General features: G+C 41.9%; 1 protein-coding gene across 1 annotated transcript in view; it reads left to right on the top strand.

The window, feature by feature from the left end:
- The window catches only part of Gne (glucosamine (UDP-N-acetyl)-2-epimerase/N-acetylmannosamine kinase), a 33,776-nt gene that overhangs the window by 9,137 nt on the left and 6,623 nt on the right, over positions 1-18,016 (top strand). The window contains 7 exon segments of the mRNA NM_001246709.1: positions 414-865; positions 5,518-5,670; positions 8,697-8,909; positions 13,449-13,536; positions 14,553-14,763; positions 17,270-17,399; positions 17,760-17,981. Coding sequence (NP_001233638.1) covers positions 414-865; positions 5,518-5,670; positions 8,697-8,909; positions 13,449-13,536; positions 14,553-14,763; positions 17,270-17,399; positions 17,760-17,981 — 1,469 coding nt within the window.

Raw genomic sequence — 18,016 nt, forward strand, 5'->3', positions numbered from 1 at the left:
GAAAAAGAGAGCTTTGTTTTGTTAACCTCTCTCCCCATTAAAATATCAATTTCTTCTTTAAAAAAATAGGTGAGTGATAAATAGTAAAGGCCTGATCATTATTAAAAGTTGGATTTCTTTCTGCCCAAAAGAAAATGTCTTCCTCACTAATTTTCCCTCCTGGTTCTGCCTGGGAGGGGCACAGCTGAGCCTTCCAAGGGAGGCTTTATCTTGGATGATAGCTACTGACTGTGTAACAGTGGGAATCAGGTAGAAGTACATTTATGGTCTTTGCTCTTTATTTTGTAGTTTATACTTCAATTTAATTACTTGTTTTAGCGAGCAGAAATGTAAACAGGTGCCTCCCTTGAGGGCTAGTATCACTGCTTTCGTTTGTAAGAATATGTGTCATGTCCTTGTTATTCTTGCTTTAGAAACACATATCGAATGATTGAGCAAGATGACTTTGACATTAACACCAGGCTACACACGATCGTTAGAGGGGAAGATGAAGCAGCCATGGTAGAGTCAGTAGGCCTAGCTCTAGTGAAGCTACCAGATGTCCTTAATCGCCTGAAGCCTGACATCATGATTGTTCATGGAGACCGATTTGATGCCCTTGCCCTGGCTACATCTGCTGCCTTGATGAACATCCGAATCCTTCACATTGAAGGAGGAGAGGTCAGTGGGACTATTGATGACTCTATCAGACATGCCATAACAAAACTGGCTCATTACCACGTGTGCTGCACCAGAAGTGCAGAACAACACCTGATATCCATGTGTGAGGACCACGACCGTATCCTTTTGGCAGGCTGCCCTTCCTATGACAAACTGCTCTCAGCCAAGAATAAAGACTATATGAGCATCATTCGGATGTGGCTAGGTAAGTATGTCAAACTTTATTCAGGCTAATGGTTGTGTTTGTCAGAAAGTGTTGAGTATATTTCAATCTTTGGAAACTCATGGACACAATATTCCATTAGAGACCAGAGAGCTAAGATTTTACTTCACGGCTCTTGCTTTGTGGTATATCTTTACCTCCAAGGTTTTATATAAAATAGAAACACTGAATTGATTTTAAAATCTATGCTGTGTTTGTACATTTGGAATGCTTTTACTCCACTAAATATTTTAGTGAGTAGTATTCACAAGGATAGTTCTTTAACAGTTTTTAAAAAAGATTTATCTGTTATGTATACAGTGTTCTGTCTGCATGTATCCTTGCAGTCCAGAAGAGGGGACCAGATCTCACTACAGAGGATTGTGAGCCATCTTGTGGTTGCTGGGAATTGAACTCAAGACCTCTGGAAGACCAGCTACTGTTCTTAACCACTGAGCCACCGTCTTTTCAGCCCCTAACAGTTTTTAATATATGTGTTGATGAAGTTTTTAAATAATAATTTTATTAATTTGTTTAATCAATTACTTTTTTAAACATAATTTTATTGTGTGTGCATATGCATATGTGTATATGTTAAAATTGTGATGTGCGAATGTATGGAGGTCAAAGGACAAACTTCTGGAGTCACACTGTGATCTAGGGTTTGAACCCAGGTCAATAGACTTAAGCACTTTAACCTCCTGGCCTTCCATTTTTCTTTTCTTTTTCTTTTTTTCTTTTTTCTTTTTTTTGAGACAGGATCTAGTCTTGAACTTGTTATGCACCTCAGGATAACCTTGAATTCTTGACCGTCCCGCATCTACCTTCTAAGTGCTGAGATTATAGGCATATGGTATCATACTTGTCTGTGAGCACAATTCTTACTTTATCAAAAAATGGGGAAAGGAGAAGGAGATGGCTCACTGGGTCAGATGTTTGGCATAAAAGCATGACCTGATCAGTTTGATCCCTAAGAATCCACATCAAAAAACCAGCTGTGGTGGTGTGCCTTTGCCCTAGCATGGCGTGGGTGGGGGTGAGGTGGGGACAGGAAAGCTAGCTAGTCTGGCTGAATTGGTAAGCTCTGGATTTGGTGAGAGAGACTGCCTCAAGAGGTAAGGTGGAGAGCAACGGAGGACGATGTTGCCCTCTGGTCTCCACATGTGCACGTGTGTTTACAGGCACTCAGTGTTACCCGGAGCTATGGCTCTAATAGTGGAAAGGCTAGAAAATAGGTAAAACTAATTTATTATGATATTTTCCAGTGTGAGCTTAGGGTACTTTTACATTTTTTTCTTGGTTTTTTGAAACAAAGTTTCTCTGTATAACAGCCCTGAATGTCCAGGAACTCACTCTGTGGACGAGGCTGGTTTCCGTCTCAGAGGTCCATCTGCCTCTGCCTCCTATAGTACTGGGATTAAAGGCATGTGCCACCACCACTCTTTTATTTTTTAGTATGGAAAACTGTTGTTTTTACTTTTGTGTGTGCACATGTGTCTGTGGAGGCCAGAGGTTGATGTTCATTGTTTTCCTCTATTGCTTATTATTTGAAACATGGTCTCTCACTGAAACTGCAGCTGACTGATTTGGCCAAACTGGCTCAGCAACAAGCCCCAGAAAGCCTCATTTCCCTCTACCTCAGTGCTGAAATTAGGGACAAGTAATGCCATACCTGGTTTGTTTTTTCTTTTTTCTTGTTTTGTTTTGTTTTGGTTTTTTTTGGGGGGGGTTGTCTTTTGGGCTTTTGGTTGTAGACTGTGTAGCCATAGCTGGCCTAGAACTTGCTATGCAGTCTATGCCAGCCTTGAACTCACAGAGCTCCTCTTTCCTGTGTTTTCTTTCCAAGTCTTGGAATAAAAGGTATGTGTCACCATGTCTGACTCAAACCTGTTTTTTGTTTTATTTTTTAACCTTTTTTTTTATGTGGGTTCTAGGGAACTAAACACAGTTCCTCAAGCTTGCACACCAAGCAGTTTACCAACTAAGCCACCTCTCCAGTCCCCAGTTTTACTGTGTCAGGTGTCAGGCTCAGTAGCATGCACCTTTACCCACTGAACTTCTTGATGAACCCAAATTAGCTACATTTTTAATTTAGACATGTTACAATAGAAAAGGAATTGATCATTTTATATTTGTCTTATTCTTGAATAGATGTGCAGCCATCAAGGATCTCATCTAAATAATGCTGGTAGAGTGAACTTGTCTCTTCTGTCCCTTTTATAGGTTCTGAGTAAATGCTACTCCATTCTGCACTGATCATACCATTTGCTTTCCCTTTATCATGGAAAATACATCAGTGAGAAACTCTAATGAATAAAAAGTATTCATAAGGCCGGGCGTTGGTGTTGAACGCCTTTAATCCCAGCACTTGGGAGGCAGGGGCAGGTGTATCTCTGTGAGTTCAAGGCCAGCCTGGTCTACAAAGTGAGTGCCAGGATAGGCTCCAAATCTACACAGAGAAACCCTGTCTCAAAAACTAAAAAAAATAAAAATGAAAGAAAGAAAGAAAGAAAGAAAGAAAGAAAGAAAGAAAGAAAAGTAGCCATAAGAAAGCAAGAGTGCAGGGTCATCAAGATGGCTCAGCAGGGCAAGAGTCTAGCCCGTGACAGTGCAGTCCCAACAGCCCACATAAGATGGAAGAGACCGGGCTTCACAGAATTGCCCTCTGAACTCTGAATGTGTGCAGTGGCATGCATACCCCCCCCCACATCAGGCCCACAGAAGAATACTAATTTTTTAAAAATCAAAGAAACAATACAGTAAGAGTATAAATACAAACTTAAAGCCCTATTTGACCATTTATACTTTGTTATGGAAAGAGCAACATGAATTTGGGGTTTTTATATTTATTTCTTCATTGTTAGGCACAGCCTTGCTATATAGCTCTGGCTATCCTGGTACTCACTGTATGGGTCAGGCTAGTCTCAAAGCTATGGCATTCCTGCCTCATTCTCCCATGTGCTGGGATTACAAGTATGCACATAACACCCAACTTCTTGTTTTATTTTTAAACTGGCAACAATAAATTTTGTACAAATGACACAATTTGCTCCTCCCCTAGCAACTTTTATGTTTTTATTCTGTTAACAGGAAAGTAAAGTTGTGCAGGTCACTTATAACATTCAGCTGTACCACCTGAGCATTAGTATGATCCCAATGAAAATATTAGCGAGGTCGAAAAGATAGGTTAAGCATCCCAATATCAGTCTTCGCTGCCAGGAATAGATAGTTCTGGCTCAATGGCTTGAGCTTTCTTTCTCAGAATTAAAAAACAAAACAACAATAAACAAAAAATACCTAGTCAGGATTGGTGGCACATGCCTGTAATCCTAGCACTTTGGAGGGGATCTGGAGTTCAAGGTGATCTTTAGCTATATTGAGTTCAAGGCCAACCTGGAATATGTTAGCCCCTGTCTCAAAAAAAAAAAAAAAAAAAAAAAAAAAAAAAAAAAAAGGGAAGAAAGAAAGAAAAAAGAAAAAAGCTGAAGAGATGGCTCAGCTGGTAAAGGCACTTGACCCCAAGCCCGAGTTTGGTCCCTGCAGTAACACACATGATGGGAGGAGACTACTGCAAGTCATCTTCTACAAGTCATAACATGCATATGACAGCTCACTAATAATGACAATAATTAAAACAAAGTTTTTTTAAAAGTTACAAAGTAGTAAGAAGGGACTTTGAGAGCCCATCCCACGTGAAGGGATGCACTCTTGCCCTGGACACATGGGGAAGGGCCTAGGCCCAGCCCAGGATGATGTGGTGGACTTTGGGGAGCCCCCGTTGAGGGCCCTACCCTGCCTGGGGAGTGGAGGGTGGATGGGGTAGGGGGTAGTTTGGGTTGGGGGAGGAGGGATGGGGTGAGGGGAGGGAGAGAGAGAAGGATTGACATGTGAAACAAGCTTGTTCCTAATTTGAACTAAAAAAAAAAAAAAAGTTACAAAGCAGAAAGTAAATGAGAAGTAGAAAATCACTCATGGAGTAAACTGCTGGAATTATTCCCCTGAAGCTTCTGTTTAGTCCTTACCAATGAATTGTATAAATGGCCCTTAGCAAGGGACTAGAGAAGCTCTTTAACCTCAGGGCTAAGGGTGTGGCTGGCTACTTGATTAGTGAACCCTCGTTTAATTCCCAGATCCCTGGGTGTGTGGGTGGTGGTGGTGGTGGTGGGGATCCTCTTGCTTTCAAAGAAAATCCCCTGAAAAGTCCAGAAATCAGAGATTTGCCTTCTATATGTTTTCAAGATAACAGGTAGACAAAGAATGAAGATGAAGGATGCAGGGTGAGGAGACCCTGAGAGGAGGCTGTGTCCTTCGTAGCTTACTGTCTTCATAGACCATTTGTGCTCTGGCTACTACTGTAGGGATAGCATCTTCAAGTTACAGCCCCAAGTGTGGTGCCGCTGTGGTTTAGAGTGTAGCTGTGCACTGTATTGCCTTATCTGGTATGGTATAGGCACTTAGATTATCTGCACTTACATTAGCTCATCCTTTAGACTTCTGCTAGTTGTCACAGGAACTGCTTTCTCCCTTTTCTCTTTTGAAAATGTGTTTCAGGCCAGCCAAGACTACATAGTGAGACCCTGCCTCAAAAAAACAAACAACAACAACAAGAAGAGTCTTAACTAATGAAACGCTGTGGTTCGGCTTTCTTTAAACAGGTGATGATGTAAAATGTAAAGATTACATTGTTGCACTGCAGCACCCTGTGACCACTGACATTAAGCATTCCATAAAGATGTTTGAATTAACACTGGATGCACTTATCTCATTTAACAAGAGGACCCTAGTTCTGTTTCCAAATATTGATGCAGGTAATGGAACTTAAAAATGAAATTATGCCATCTACCTTTCCAAACCTTAATTTCTGTTACTCAACCTCTTTTTGTGACTGTCTCCTTTTCTTGCCCATCTTGTCACTAAAGCCCTATGGAAATGCATCCCAGCCCAAGGTTACCTACCTCACTATAGATCAAAATGTTGTGTTGTTTTAGTCAACTGTGGTAGAAACAATAGGAAGTAAATATTTTGTAAGAATCTCACTGATCTGCAGTTTGCCCTCATGCGTATTCGTCTTTCCCCTCCCGATTTCACTGAAAAGAAACTCTAAGGGCTGTGAGACATAAACCTTAGAGGTTAAGGTCAAGGAGTGTCTCCAGGCAAGTAATGATGCCACTAGCTGCAGTAAGATCACACTTGTTATGATTTTTGTTTTCTTTCCTGTTTATATTAGCTATGCTTCAAAGTATAATCTTGAGCTTAAGTGGTTTGGATCTGAAGTTCCCAGCCTGTCTATCCTCAGGCCTGCCATGGCTGGGCACCTGCCTAATAGCTGTGAACTTTGGTGCTAAGTGAGACCTGAGGCAAGTGACGGGAATGTGAGATACAGAAGACAGATGTTAGGGCAGGGCCAGACACTAAGGGATTGTCAAGTCCTGGTTATCGTGGCTGACATTACTCCTGCAGAGCTCTTAGGATTCTCCTGGTAACAGAGTGGGACCTGTTCTCTGAAATGCTAAGATAGTACCCTCTTACTCCAGAAGAACCTCTTCTGTTAGAAGACACAGGACTCTCAACCCAGATTTTGATGAGGTAACACAGCAGTATTTCTGTATAGTTCTATGTAGGTAATTATGTCTGCTTACCTCCTAATGATAACTTTCCAGAATGTGTATACTTTAGAATTAGATAGTTTTCTTCTATTAAAAAAATGGACCCTGATGTATGCATTTGTAGTTCCAGCTACTCAGAGCTGAAGGGAAAGGATCCCTTGGGACACCAACTCAAAGAAAAAAGCATTCTGATTTAATGGAAAATAAGTCATGTCCCTGCAAATGCCTCTGCTCTCCGTGGAGCAATGGAACCTTGTCAGTATCTGGCTCAGTGCCCCAGTATGCCTGCAGTTTTTGGGAGGTGGACTCTTGGGAAGACTAGATTAGTGTGTGTGGCTTAGGCTCAAACCAAGTGAAGCCTTGGAATAAGAAGACCTCCTGGAGCTCCATATTCTCTCATAATTGTAGATGAGGGTTGGCATTTAGGCAGAGAATTGACCAGTTGTCTTCCAGGGAGTTGGAATCCTGAGCTGTCTTGCCACACAGAAAGTTTTAAAAACAGCTTCTGGTGGCTCTATGACTTCTGTCCATTGGTAAGCGTTGTGTGGTCATTGCCTTAAGTCAGGTGAACCACTTGTCCTCGCAAGTGGCTGAAAGAGAATGAATAGAATAGCAGAGGCCTGGTGTGGCTGCACTCACCTGTAATCCTAGCATTTAGGAGGCAGAGGCAGAGGATCAAAAGTTCCTGGCCACGTCTGGAGAAGAGGCTCAGGGATTCAAAGCTTGTGCTTTTCTTTTAGAGGATTTGGATTTGTTTCCAAGCACGCTTGTTGGGCAGCTCACAAATACCTATAGCCACTGTTCCAAAGTGGATCCAACCCCTCTGGCTTCCATAAGCACCTTCATGTACGGGAACATACCCCACAGAGACATACACAAAAGTAAAAACGGAATAAAACTAAAGATCTTTGCTTATGTTTTTAATTCTAAGGGAAAGGTTTCAGGCCAACTTGGTCTACATAATGAGACCCTTTTTCAAAAAGTGAAAGAAGTGGGATGGAGGGGTGGTTCGGGGGTTAAAAGTGTTCTGCTTATGCAGTGTACAGTGTACAATGCTTTAGTTCCCATATGGCAGCTCATAGTGTTCTGTACTCCAGTTCCAAGAGGATTTGATGTTCTCTTGGCCTCCATGGGCTCCAGCATGTACGAAGTACACAGGAACTTGCACAGGCAGACACATACACTTACATAAGACAGTAAGTCTTTTTTAGAAATTCTTACTCCCCAAAACTAAGGAAGAAGCTGGGAAGATGGCTCAGTAATTAAGAGCTTGCCATGTAAAAGTAGGCAGGAATTGTGCACAAGTAGGTGCTAGCAGGACATGGTGGCCTCCCTGTGATTCCAGCCTTGGAAGACAGAGATGTGAGAACACACACACACTCTCTCTCTCTCTCCCCCCCCTCTCTCTCTCTCTCTCTCACACACACACACACACACACACACACACACACACACACACAACAACAAAAAGAAAAACAAGGAAGGGAGGGAGATTAAAGTTTTTTTTTTTCTCAAAGCTTTAAATTGTTTTAAAGTGCTGTATTTTAAAATGAAACACCAACTGTGGTATCCTACCCTATCCATATTGCCTTGGGAGTATAGTTCACAAAGGTGGGAGTTTGCATTCGTGAAAATGTGAGCAGAGTTAGGCAAAGCTACTCTAATCGGCTCATTTATGGAGCCTGTGACCTTCCTGCTTAGAAACTGATGGCTTGTTGGGCAGTAGTGTCGAACGCCTTTAATCCCAGCACTAGAGAGGCAGAGGCAGGCCGATCTCTGAGTTCAAGGCCACCCTGGTCTACAGAGTAAGTTCCAGGACAACCAGGACTGTTCCGTAGAGAAACCCTGCTTCGCAAAAACCAAAACCAACCAACCAACCAAACAAACAAACAAAAACCCCAAACTGCTAGCTTGTTTTTAGTCTCTTAATAAAGGTGAAAGTTTATACTGAGCTATCAATAAAACATATTTACTTTGCTAAGTTCTGTTTGATGCCCTCAGCTGCTACTGTGTGAGCTTAGATGAGATGCAGAGCTGACCACACATGGTATGTGCTGCTCATGAAAACCCCAGCATCAAAAGAATGGAATGATAAGTGATGAGTGGTCCAAGTGACTATTTTCCCAATAACTGGTATGAGGATTAGGGTATACTTGCCAATAAAAATGATATCTTTGTGTCATTCATTAAATGGTTGCATTCAGTCATTCGATCTTTTCATTTCACAGGGAGCAAGGAGATGGTTCGAGTGATGCGGAAGAAGGGCATTGAGCATCATCCCAATTTTCGTGCAGTCAAGCATGTCCCATTTGACCAGTTTATACAGCTGGTCGCCCATGCTGGTTGTATGATTGGCAATAGCAGCTGTGGAGTTCGAGAGGTTGGCGCTTTTGGAACACCCGTGATAAACCTGGGAACACGCCAGATAGGAAGAGAAACAGGTGCTTACCTTTGCCTGTATCTCAGCTGACTAGCATCTCTGTAGCCCCGTGATGCACTTTTTAAAAATCACTTTGTTTTTCATTTTTTGAGAACTTCACAAATGAGTACTGTGTTTTCCTCATGTCTACACCACTTCCCCTTCCAACTCCTCCTGTTTCCCCCACTCCCTCTCAAGTTCATGACTTCTGATTTATTCCCTCTCTCTCTCTCTTGCTCTCTCTTGCTCTCTCTCTCTCTCTCTCTTTCTCTCTCTCTCTCTCTCTCTCTCACACACACACACACACTGAATCCATTTACTGTTGCTTGTTTGTATGTGTTCAGGGCTGACCACTTGGTATCAGACAACCTATCAAGGAAAACTGATTCTCTTTATATACTTAGGTATATCTGGCCACATGTTTGTGAACAAGTAGGTGAGTAAAGTAAATGACCAATTGTAGCTTAATATCTATAAATAACACAGATGATTGCCACATTCATAGCTCTATTTGCATTTTTATTGTTTTGTAAAATCAATTAGAACTAAATGGTTCATAATTATGGTCTTTGGCCATGTTTAAGAGAGACTGTAGTTGAATGTGTCTTGAGTATATGAATAGTAGTCTGGATTCTGAGCCTGGTGTGTGTCCTTTCAGTGACAGTCCTATGTAATGAAAGTGTAAGTAGGCTTATTAATGCATATGCTAGCTGATCTATGAATGTTATCAGCATTAGTCAGGCTCTAATGTCGTATATGTGCAAATATGTACCCGTAGCTAATGGGAAAATGCATATCATTAGTGGAAAAAGAATTGGCCTAGAACTAAGGAGATTAGTTCCAGCTCTGCTGCTTCTTCCATTCTTTTGCATTGCCACCCTACAATTCCATTATTTTTATGTCATTTCCAGAATATTACTTTGCTTCCTGTTTTATAGGGAAAATATAAGTCCAGGATGGAAATTCTTTCAGATCTGTTAAGAAAATACTTACAGGAGGCTGGAGAGATGGCTCAGAGGTTAGGAGCACTGGCTGCTTCTTCCAGAGGACCCGGGTTAAATTCCCAGCACTCACATGGCAGCTAACAACTATCTGTAACTCCATTTCCAGGGGATCTGACACCCTCAAACCAATGCACATAAACTAAATTTGAAAAAAAAAAAAAGAAAGAAAACAGAACACTTACTATGCATGAGGCACTGGGATTTGGCGGTACCAGACTAAGGAGCTAAGGACACAGCACAGTTGGTAGAGTGCTCACCCAGCATGCATAAAGCCCTGGGTTTGGTTCCCAGCACCAAGGCATGATGGTTCATTCCTGTAATCCTCGAACTCGGAAAAGGGATCAGAAGTTCAAGGTGTCCTTGGCTATATCGCAAGTTCAAAGCTAGCCTATGCTATGTGAAACCCCGCCGTTGAGGAAGCAATCGAAAGAGCTCTCAGTGTCTCATGGTGGGAGGAAAGCTTTAGAAAAAGGAGTGAGGAAGCCCAAATTACCAAGAAAAAAAAGTTGCTTTGGCTATAGCTAGCATTCAGAAGAAACAGAAAAGGAGAAAAAGGGAAAGTTATGCTTTTCTGAATCAGAACTCAGAAGGACGGGCAGACCCAACAGAACTTCATGGTAGTTTGTAGGGATTGCTGAGTGCTGAGCTCTTGTGTAATTGACATTTTAGTGGGATAGGGAAGATAAGTAAGCAGCCCCAAAGGAAGATAATAGGATCTCTAGGTGCCATGTAGATTGTATTGCAAGGTAATTGGGATGGGCTACATTAAATGCTAAGAAAGGCCTCTTTAAAAGATGACACTTAGAACTGAGATCAGGCAGAGGCAGATGAACCACCCATGCCAGGGATATAAGGTACGAACAATCATGATACTGGGGAAACAGAAGGATCAGCCTGATTGTAAACCGTTAGCTAAGAAGCAGACGAGAGCTGAGTTGGTGGCATCCTCCTTTAATGCCAATCCTTGGAGGCAGAGACAGGAGGATCTTTGTGAGCTGAGACCAGCTTAGTCTACATAGCAAGCTCCAGGACCCCCAGGACTACAAAGAGATACCCTCTTTCTCCCTCCACCAAAAAAAACGAGAGGCACCCCCAACAATAGGGTCTCTTTATGAAGCACTGGCTTTCCAGGAACTTGCTGTGTAGACCAGGCTGGCTTCAAATTCAGTAATCCACCTGCTTCTGTCTCCTAAGTGCTGGGGTCAAAGGCATGAGCTACCACCCAACTGAGACAGATTTTTATAAGTTAAAATATTGATGTCCTAGCATGCTTTCTTTTGCTGTGGCAAATACTTGGGGAGGAAAGGGTTTATTTCCTCTTACAGCTTATAGTTTATCGTGAAGGGAAGCTGGGCAGAAACTCAAGATGGTAATCTGGAGGCAGGAAGTGAAGCAGAGGCCATGGAAGAAAACTACTACTTGCTCCTTATGGCTTGTTCAGCTTGCTTTCTTATATATATATATATCCTAGGACCTCCTGCCCAAGGGGGGAACTCAATTAAGAAAATGTGTCCATAAGATCAGGCTATAGGTTAGCCTACAGGGCATTTTCTTAATTAGTAATTGATGGGGGGCAGGCCATTGTGGGTGGTGTCATGCCTGGGCAGGTGGTCCTGGGTTCTATAAGAAAGCAGGCTGGGCAAGCCGTGGGAGCAAGCCAGTAAGAAGCACCCCTCCATGGCCTCTGCATCAGCTCCTGCCTCAAACAGACTCCTGCCCTGTTTGAGTTCCTGTCCTGACTTCCTTTGATGATGAACCCTGATGTGCAAGCATAAGCTGATTAGCCCTTTCCTCCCCAAGTTACTTTGGTCATGGTGTTTCCTCACAGCAATAGTGACCCAAAGAAAGACAGTGGTTTATTAGAGATAGGGAAGTTACATTTGGATTGTGTTACCAAGCTTACTAGTGCCTGTGAACAGCAAATGGAGGAAGAGAACCAATGGCAATGCTTATACTTTGTACTGAGCAGTGGGGTATACTTTCATGACATGGGGACACTGAAGAAAAATCAGATTGGGGAAGGAATGTAAGAGTTTTCTTGTTGCCATGTTCAGTTGATGCCAGTTAGATCATCAAAGCAGAGAAGACGAGGAGCTGGACTGTATCAGGGAAACTTAAAGATGGAGATAAATTTGAGAATTGGTGGTTATAGTTGGTGTGTAGTGGGACATCGGTTCACTTGCTGTAACAGAGTCCCCTAAACAGCAGGAAGTTAGGTTTTTTTCTTCCTGATGTGGCAGCTCCACAGCCATCAGAATCAGCCTGTGTTCTTGGTGGCTGTTCTAGCCTTTGTTTTGGGTCTAGTCTGTGTTTAGCCATTTGGAAGAAAGGAAGGAGGGGTCAGTTGGGCTTGAAAGTTGTAAACATTTCCTTTCACACCTGTCAGAACCTGGTCATCACAGGCTACATCTAACTGCAAGGGAAGCTGAGGAATAGTTTTTGGGTAGACGATCAGATTCCTAGCTAAAATTTCCATCACTAGTACTTTAAAAAAAAAAGATATTGAGCATAATATGCTTCTGCTATAGATGGTATTTAAAACCAGGGGACTAACTAACAACATTACCCAGGGAGAATGTCTAAATAGGGCAGAAAATGCAGCCCAGGAAACTGTTCAACAGTGAAATAGAGGCCAGAAAAGAAAACCAAAAAGGAACTTTCAGTGATGTCATAGGAAAGCCAGAAGACTGATATCATTAGAGTCCAGAAGGAAACAACTTCCAGGAGATGCTGTTGAAAGTTGCTGTGGGCCCAAACAAGAGCTGAAAGGAACTGGGCATTGTGGCACAGGCCTAATGACACACACCAGTAGTCCCAGAACTCTGGAGATGGATTTGGCAGTGTGGTCTCTGTACTTCCTGTCACCACACTTATATAAATGTATATGCCACATACCTTCAGTGGAGCCAGGGATCAGGGAGATGAATGTGTGTCCTGCATATCTAGTGCTCATCGTCTTCCCTATTCCTCCGGCCTCTTCTGGGACCTACCCCCCTTCAGCCAACCCTTCTTCAAACATGCTCAGGCTCTCCACCCCTCATTTCCCTCCAGACACCTCTCTTCTGCTCCTCTTAGCCAGGCCTGTTGGAGACCTGGCTATTCATGATGCTTTCTCACACTGGCCAAGAGAAAAGGTCTGCCCAACCCAAGGGCTGCCAGCCCTCTCTGGCTGTTGACTGAATGACTGCCTAGTTGAGAATGGACTTGGTAGATAGGTAGGCAATCAGTTTGTCAGTGTTAGATTAATTCACCCTACCCAGGTGTGGTGGCACACACCTGTAATCTTATCACTTAGGGGAGACTCGAGAAGTGCCGCAGGTTAGAAGCCAGCCAGCCAAGTCAACATAGTGAGACCATGTCTCTTAAACCAAAACCAAAACCAAACATTCATCTGTCTGATTTCATTAAGAGACCTTGTGTACTTAAGGAAGTCTTATCAGGAGTACTTTTAGTCTGCTGGGTTTTAGGACTCAGTTATGAATCTGACACACTGCTATTTGTTTTTCTTTGGACAGTCACACTTCAAGTCATTCTAACATGTCTGTGGATTTCTTTAGGGGAGAATGTTCTTCATGTGCGGGATGCTGACACCCAAGATAAAATATTACAAGCGCTCCACCTTCAGTTCGGTAAACAGTACCCTTGGTGAGTATACAGCCTTTGGAGTGCATAAAGGGGAGCTTGATCCATCACCATTTAACCATCTTAACAGGGAAGACAAGGATGTCACATTCCTCAATGCTCTGCCAAGGTTCCAGTGGAGAAGTTATAAAGAAGTGAGGGGTCAAAGGAGAGAGCTTTTCCCCAAATAGGAGAGCCTAAGCATGTTTGATGAAGAAGTTTTGAAGCTAATGAGAAATTTTAAAATTTGTCTCTTTAATTACAATATAGTACTACCCCTACAGTATGTTTCTCTGGTGCATTTTGGCTACATATTAGAAAATAATGTATCTGATTTTTTAAAACTTAATTTTGATTGCTCTCCCTTCTATTTCAATATGGTGATTTCTCAGAAAAGTAAAGAAAAAATTTCTATAATAGCAAAAACTCAAAACTAAGACAGAAAACCCCAAATTCAGGTACTAAGTTACAATGTTGTTAAAAGGTCCAGATGCTAGTGTATTTAGTTCTATGTAATTATGATTTATGGGGTTGTTGCTGTTTTGGTGACAGAATCTGTCTATTGTGTATCCCTGGCTGTCCTAGAACTCACTATGTAAGCCAGGCTAGCCTCAAACTCAGAAAGATCCTTCTACCTCCCAAGTGCTGGGATTAAAGTATGTCACCATACCCGACTGTAGCTTTTTGGTTTTTTGTTTTTGTTTTTTGACAGAAACTAAATTCATGGTGGGATTTATCATGTATATTACATTTTAACACACATATACACACACACTGTGGAGATGTTTCTGTATGTGGCGTGTGTGTGTGTGTGTGTGTGTGTGTGTGTGTGTGTGTGTTACAATGTTACAAGAGACTGAAGTCAGAGCCTCATGCATGCCAGGCAAGTACTCTACCACAGCTACCAGTCCTCTAGCCCAGAAAGTTATTTTTAAAAGTACAAATTATTTCTACCTGAAGACTCCAATTTCAGTGCCCTTGGTATCATCTGCCATGTATGGCAAAACCATGTCACTGAACTGACTTTTTTGATATTGCAGCTCAAAGATATATGGGGATGGAAATGCTGTTCCAAGGATTTTAAAGTTTCTCAAATCTATTGACCTCCAAGAGCCACTACAGAAGAAATTCTGCTTCCCTCCTGTGAAGGAGAACATCTCTCAAGATATTGACCATATTCTTGAAACTCTGAGTGCCTTGGCTGTTGATCTTGGAGGAACAAACCTCAGAGTGGCAATAGTTAGCATGAAGGTAAAGTCACTGCAAAGCACTTAACTTTATGTATCACATGAGTGGTTGATTTTTTTTTTTAACAGTCTTGGCTGTCCTGAACTCTCTTTGTAGACCAGGCTGGCCTCAAACTCACAGAGACCCACATGCCTCTGCCTCCAGAGTGCTTAGATTAAAGGCGTGTGCCACCACCACCCTGCTGAGTGATTGATTTTTTTTTTAAATGTGTAAGTAGAAGATAGAACAAAAAAACACAACAGAGAGTTTGTCATCTTTTGCCCATAGTGCTGACTTTTGGATCCATTACAATGTTTATCTCACATCTACTGGTTATTAAAATTTCAAGCTGGTGTAGTAGCTAATGTTCATAAACCCAGTACTTGGGAGGCTGAGGCAGGAGGATTCCTGCAAGTTTGAGGCCAGCCTGGGCCACAGCATGAGACCCTTGTCTCAAAAAACAAAAATACAACATGAGGGAGTGTTAAGTCTTGAGTTGGCAATGGGGAGACTCCTATAAACATGAGAGAGGGCTTTGCCACTCAGGAAGAGAGAAACTATTGTTGAAGACACAATGAGTGTGGAATCCAGTGATCATTTCCCCACCTAGATGAGAGTTCCTGCATGTGAAGAAATGTGCCTCTTGTAGAGCATGGCCAGCTGTGTGGTTCTCCAGTTTGCACTTTCACAAGCCTTCACAGAGTACCACATATACCTTCCCTCTGCTAACCAGCACACTGCTGGAGCTCCAGCAGGCAGGGTGAGAAAGCCTTCACACAACCAGCAAACTGTTAAAATGATCTCTTACTAACTTAATGAAAAGCAAGCCTCCCAGAAAAGTCTGCTTATAGCATCATAGATATGTAAAGTTTCAAGAGTCCTTGAGAAATATTGAAGATTTTAAACACAAATTATTAGAAATTTGCTGATATTAGGTCAGTTAATGAAAAGCAAAACAAAACATAGCTTTCTGAAGAGAAGCCAAAAGGCCTCCCTATACTTTAAAAAAGTTAAGACTATTCTTTTAATATAGGCTTTTTATTTGTGACCAACACCTTTTTAGAGGTAAAATTATAGAGACATTTCTACTGAAATCAAGAAAAAAAAGTTTTCTGACCTATAAGAAATAAAGCAAGGGACAGCAAAAATGGAAATTATACAAAACAAAAAAAATATTATTGATAGGCCATGTGAATAAATAAACTGGGTTATAGAAATTAGGATGACCTAGTAAATGGCTAGAGGTGATTAACATATATCAATAATTTTGTGACAAAGATTTTAGGTCCCTTTGTGTGACCGTCTGTCAACATGCCTGCACATTAGCCCTACTCAGACTCCGGCCCCAAGCTAATTAAACTGGAACCCTGGAGACAGCATTGTTGTGCTCCGCTGCCTCTATCACACAGTAAAGATTGAGAAGCAGGCCTGTGGATTTGTTTTTAATGATAAACAGCTCTAACCCTTGTATTTGATGTGTAAGAATCCGCTAATGCACAGGAACACAAAGGGAAAAGGAGATCCGATTCAGAACAACTCAGATTCCTAAGAATAATCAAAACCTTATATCAAACTGTAATTTATATAAATAAAGTTATGAAATAGTGACATGCAAGGGCCTGAAAAGTATCCTTGGTGAAAGTGTTGGGTATTTTTAAATGTTAGCACCTCACAAATTGGATTATAAATTTAACATAATTATAGTCAACATTTTGATGGAGTCTTAGTTTCATAAAGTTATGATAAGCTGTTGGGATTGGTTTTTTGTTTTTGTTTTTTTTGAGACAGGGTTTCTCTGTGTAGCTTTGGCTGTCCTGAAACTAGATCTGTAGATTAGGCTGGGCTCAAACTCAGAGATCTGTCTCCCAAATGCTGGGATTAAAGGCAAGCGCCACCACTGCCTGGCTTGGGATTTTTTAATGACATTATTCTGAAACAAAACAATTCACAGTTTAGGTGAGTAAAAAACAAAACAAAAGCCCAAAACATAAATCCCCCGGAATACTAAGAATAATTAAGAGAGACTACCTCTGTTTTGTATTAAGTCCCAGCACAAAGTACAATGCTGTCTCTATACACGATATGGTGATATGCCAGTCCACACGGAAATTTGTTGAGTATTCATACCATTACTGACAGAGATGACCAAAATGCAAACATTAGGGTAACCATTTAGTTGCCTCAGTATTGAAATTAGATAATTCTATTAACCCTGAAAAGAGGAATTATGACCCTTTAATGAACTAGATTTAGATTGCCCACGGTTGACCACAAGCCTAAGAGAGTCTTCCTTGATGACTGTGGAGTTGTCATTGTTCCATTCCAGCAACCTTGTGTTGGGGTGGATCCCCAGGAAATCACTTAGGCTCATGTCAGGGATAGGCTCTCCACACACAGTCACTTCAGTCTGCAGCACCATCTCCGTTGACTGTCCCTGGAAAGGCTAATTAACTTTCACAGAATGAGCACTCTCCTTAGCTACAGCCACCACGACAGACCTGTGTTCTGCTTTTCTCTCTCCTCCTTTTAGGGTGAAATAGTTAAGAAGTACACTCAGTTCAATCCTAAAACCTACGAAGAAAGGATTAGTTTAATCCTGCAGATGTGTGTGGAAGCTGCAGCAGAAGCTGTGAAACTGAACTGCAGAATTCTGGGAGTAGGTGAGTCTTTAACTTACAGATCCAAGAAATGTTCATGTCTGTGTTCACCGTTCATCAGGTTCTTACACTTAACCTCAGGCCAGTATCTGCCTGTGACTAGGTTCCAGATTCTACTTGGGTTCCACGCATGCCTCATGCTAGCAAGCATTGGGGAGAAGCACCAGTGGTTGTATTGGTCTGCGGGCAATGTAGACTTAGCTCAGAATGACTGCCTCCTTGCAGTCCTTGGTAATTTACGAGGAGATGATAGGCGAATTATTATTTTATTATTTATTAATTTATGTGTGGAGCCAAGAAAACTGGCAGGCTTTTCCAAAATGGGTAATCAAAATTGTCTTCCCTGTTTGGGGTGGAGCTCAGGCATTTCCACAGGTGGCCGTGTGAATCCTCAGGAAGGAATTGTGCTGCATTCAACCAAACTGATACAGGAATGGAACTCTGTGGACCTCAGAACACCCCTCTCTGACACCTTACATCTCCCTGTGTGGGTGGACAATGATGGCAACTGTGCTGCCATGGCAGAAAGGAAGTTTGGCCAAGGAAAAGGACAAGAAAACTTTGTGACACTCATTACAGGCACAGGTGAGAAGGGAATAGCTTCAGAACTGGCTTCAACC

Source organism: Cricetulus griseus, chromosome 2 (assembly GCF_003668045.3).
Source record: "Cricetulus griseus strain 17A/GY chromosome 2, alternate assembly CriGri-PICRH-1.0, whole genome shotgun sequence".
In the NCBI taxonomy this organism is placed as follows: Eukaryota; Metazoa; Chordata; class Mammalia; order Rodentia; family Cricetidae; genus Cricetulus; species Cricetulus griseus.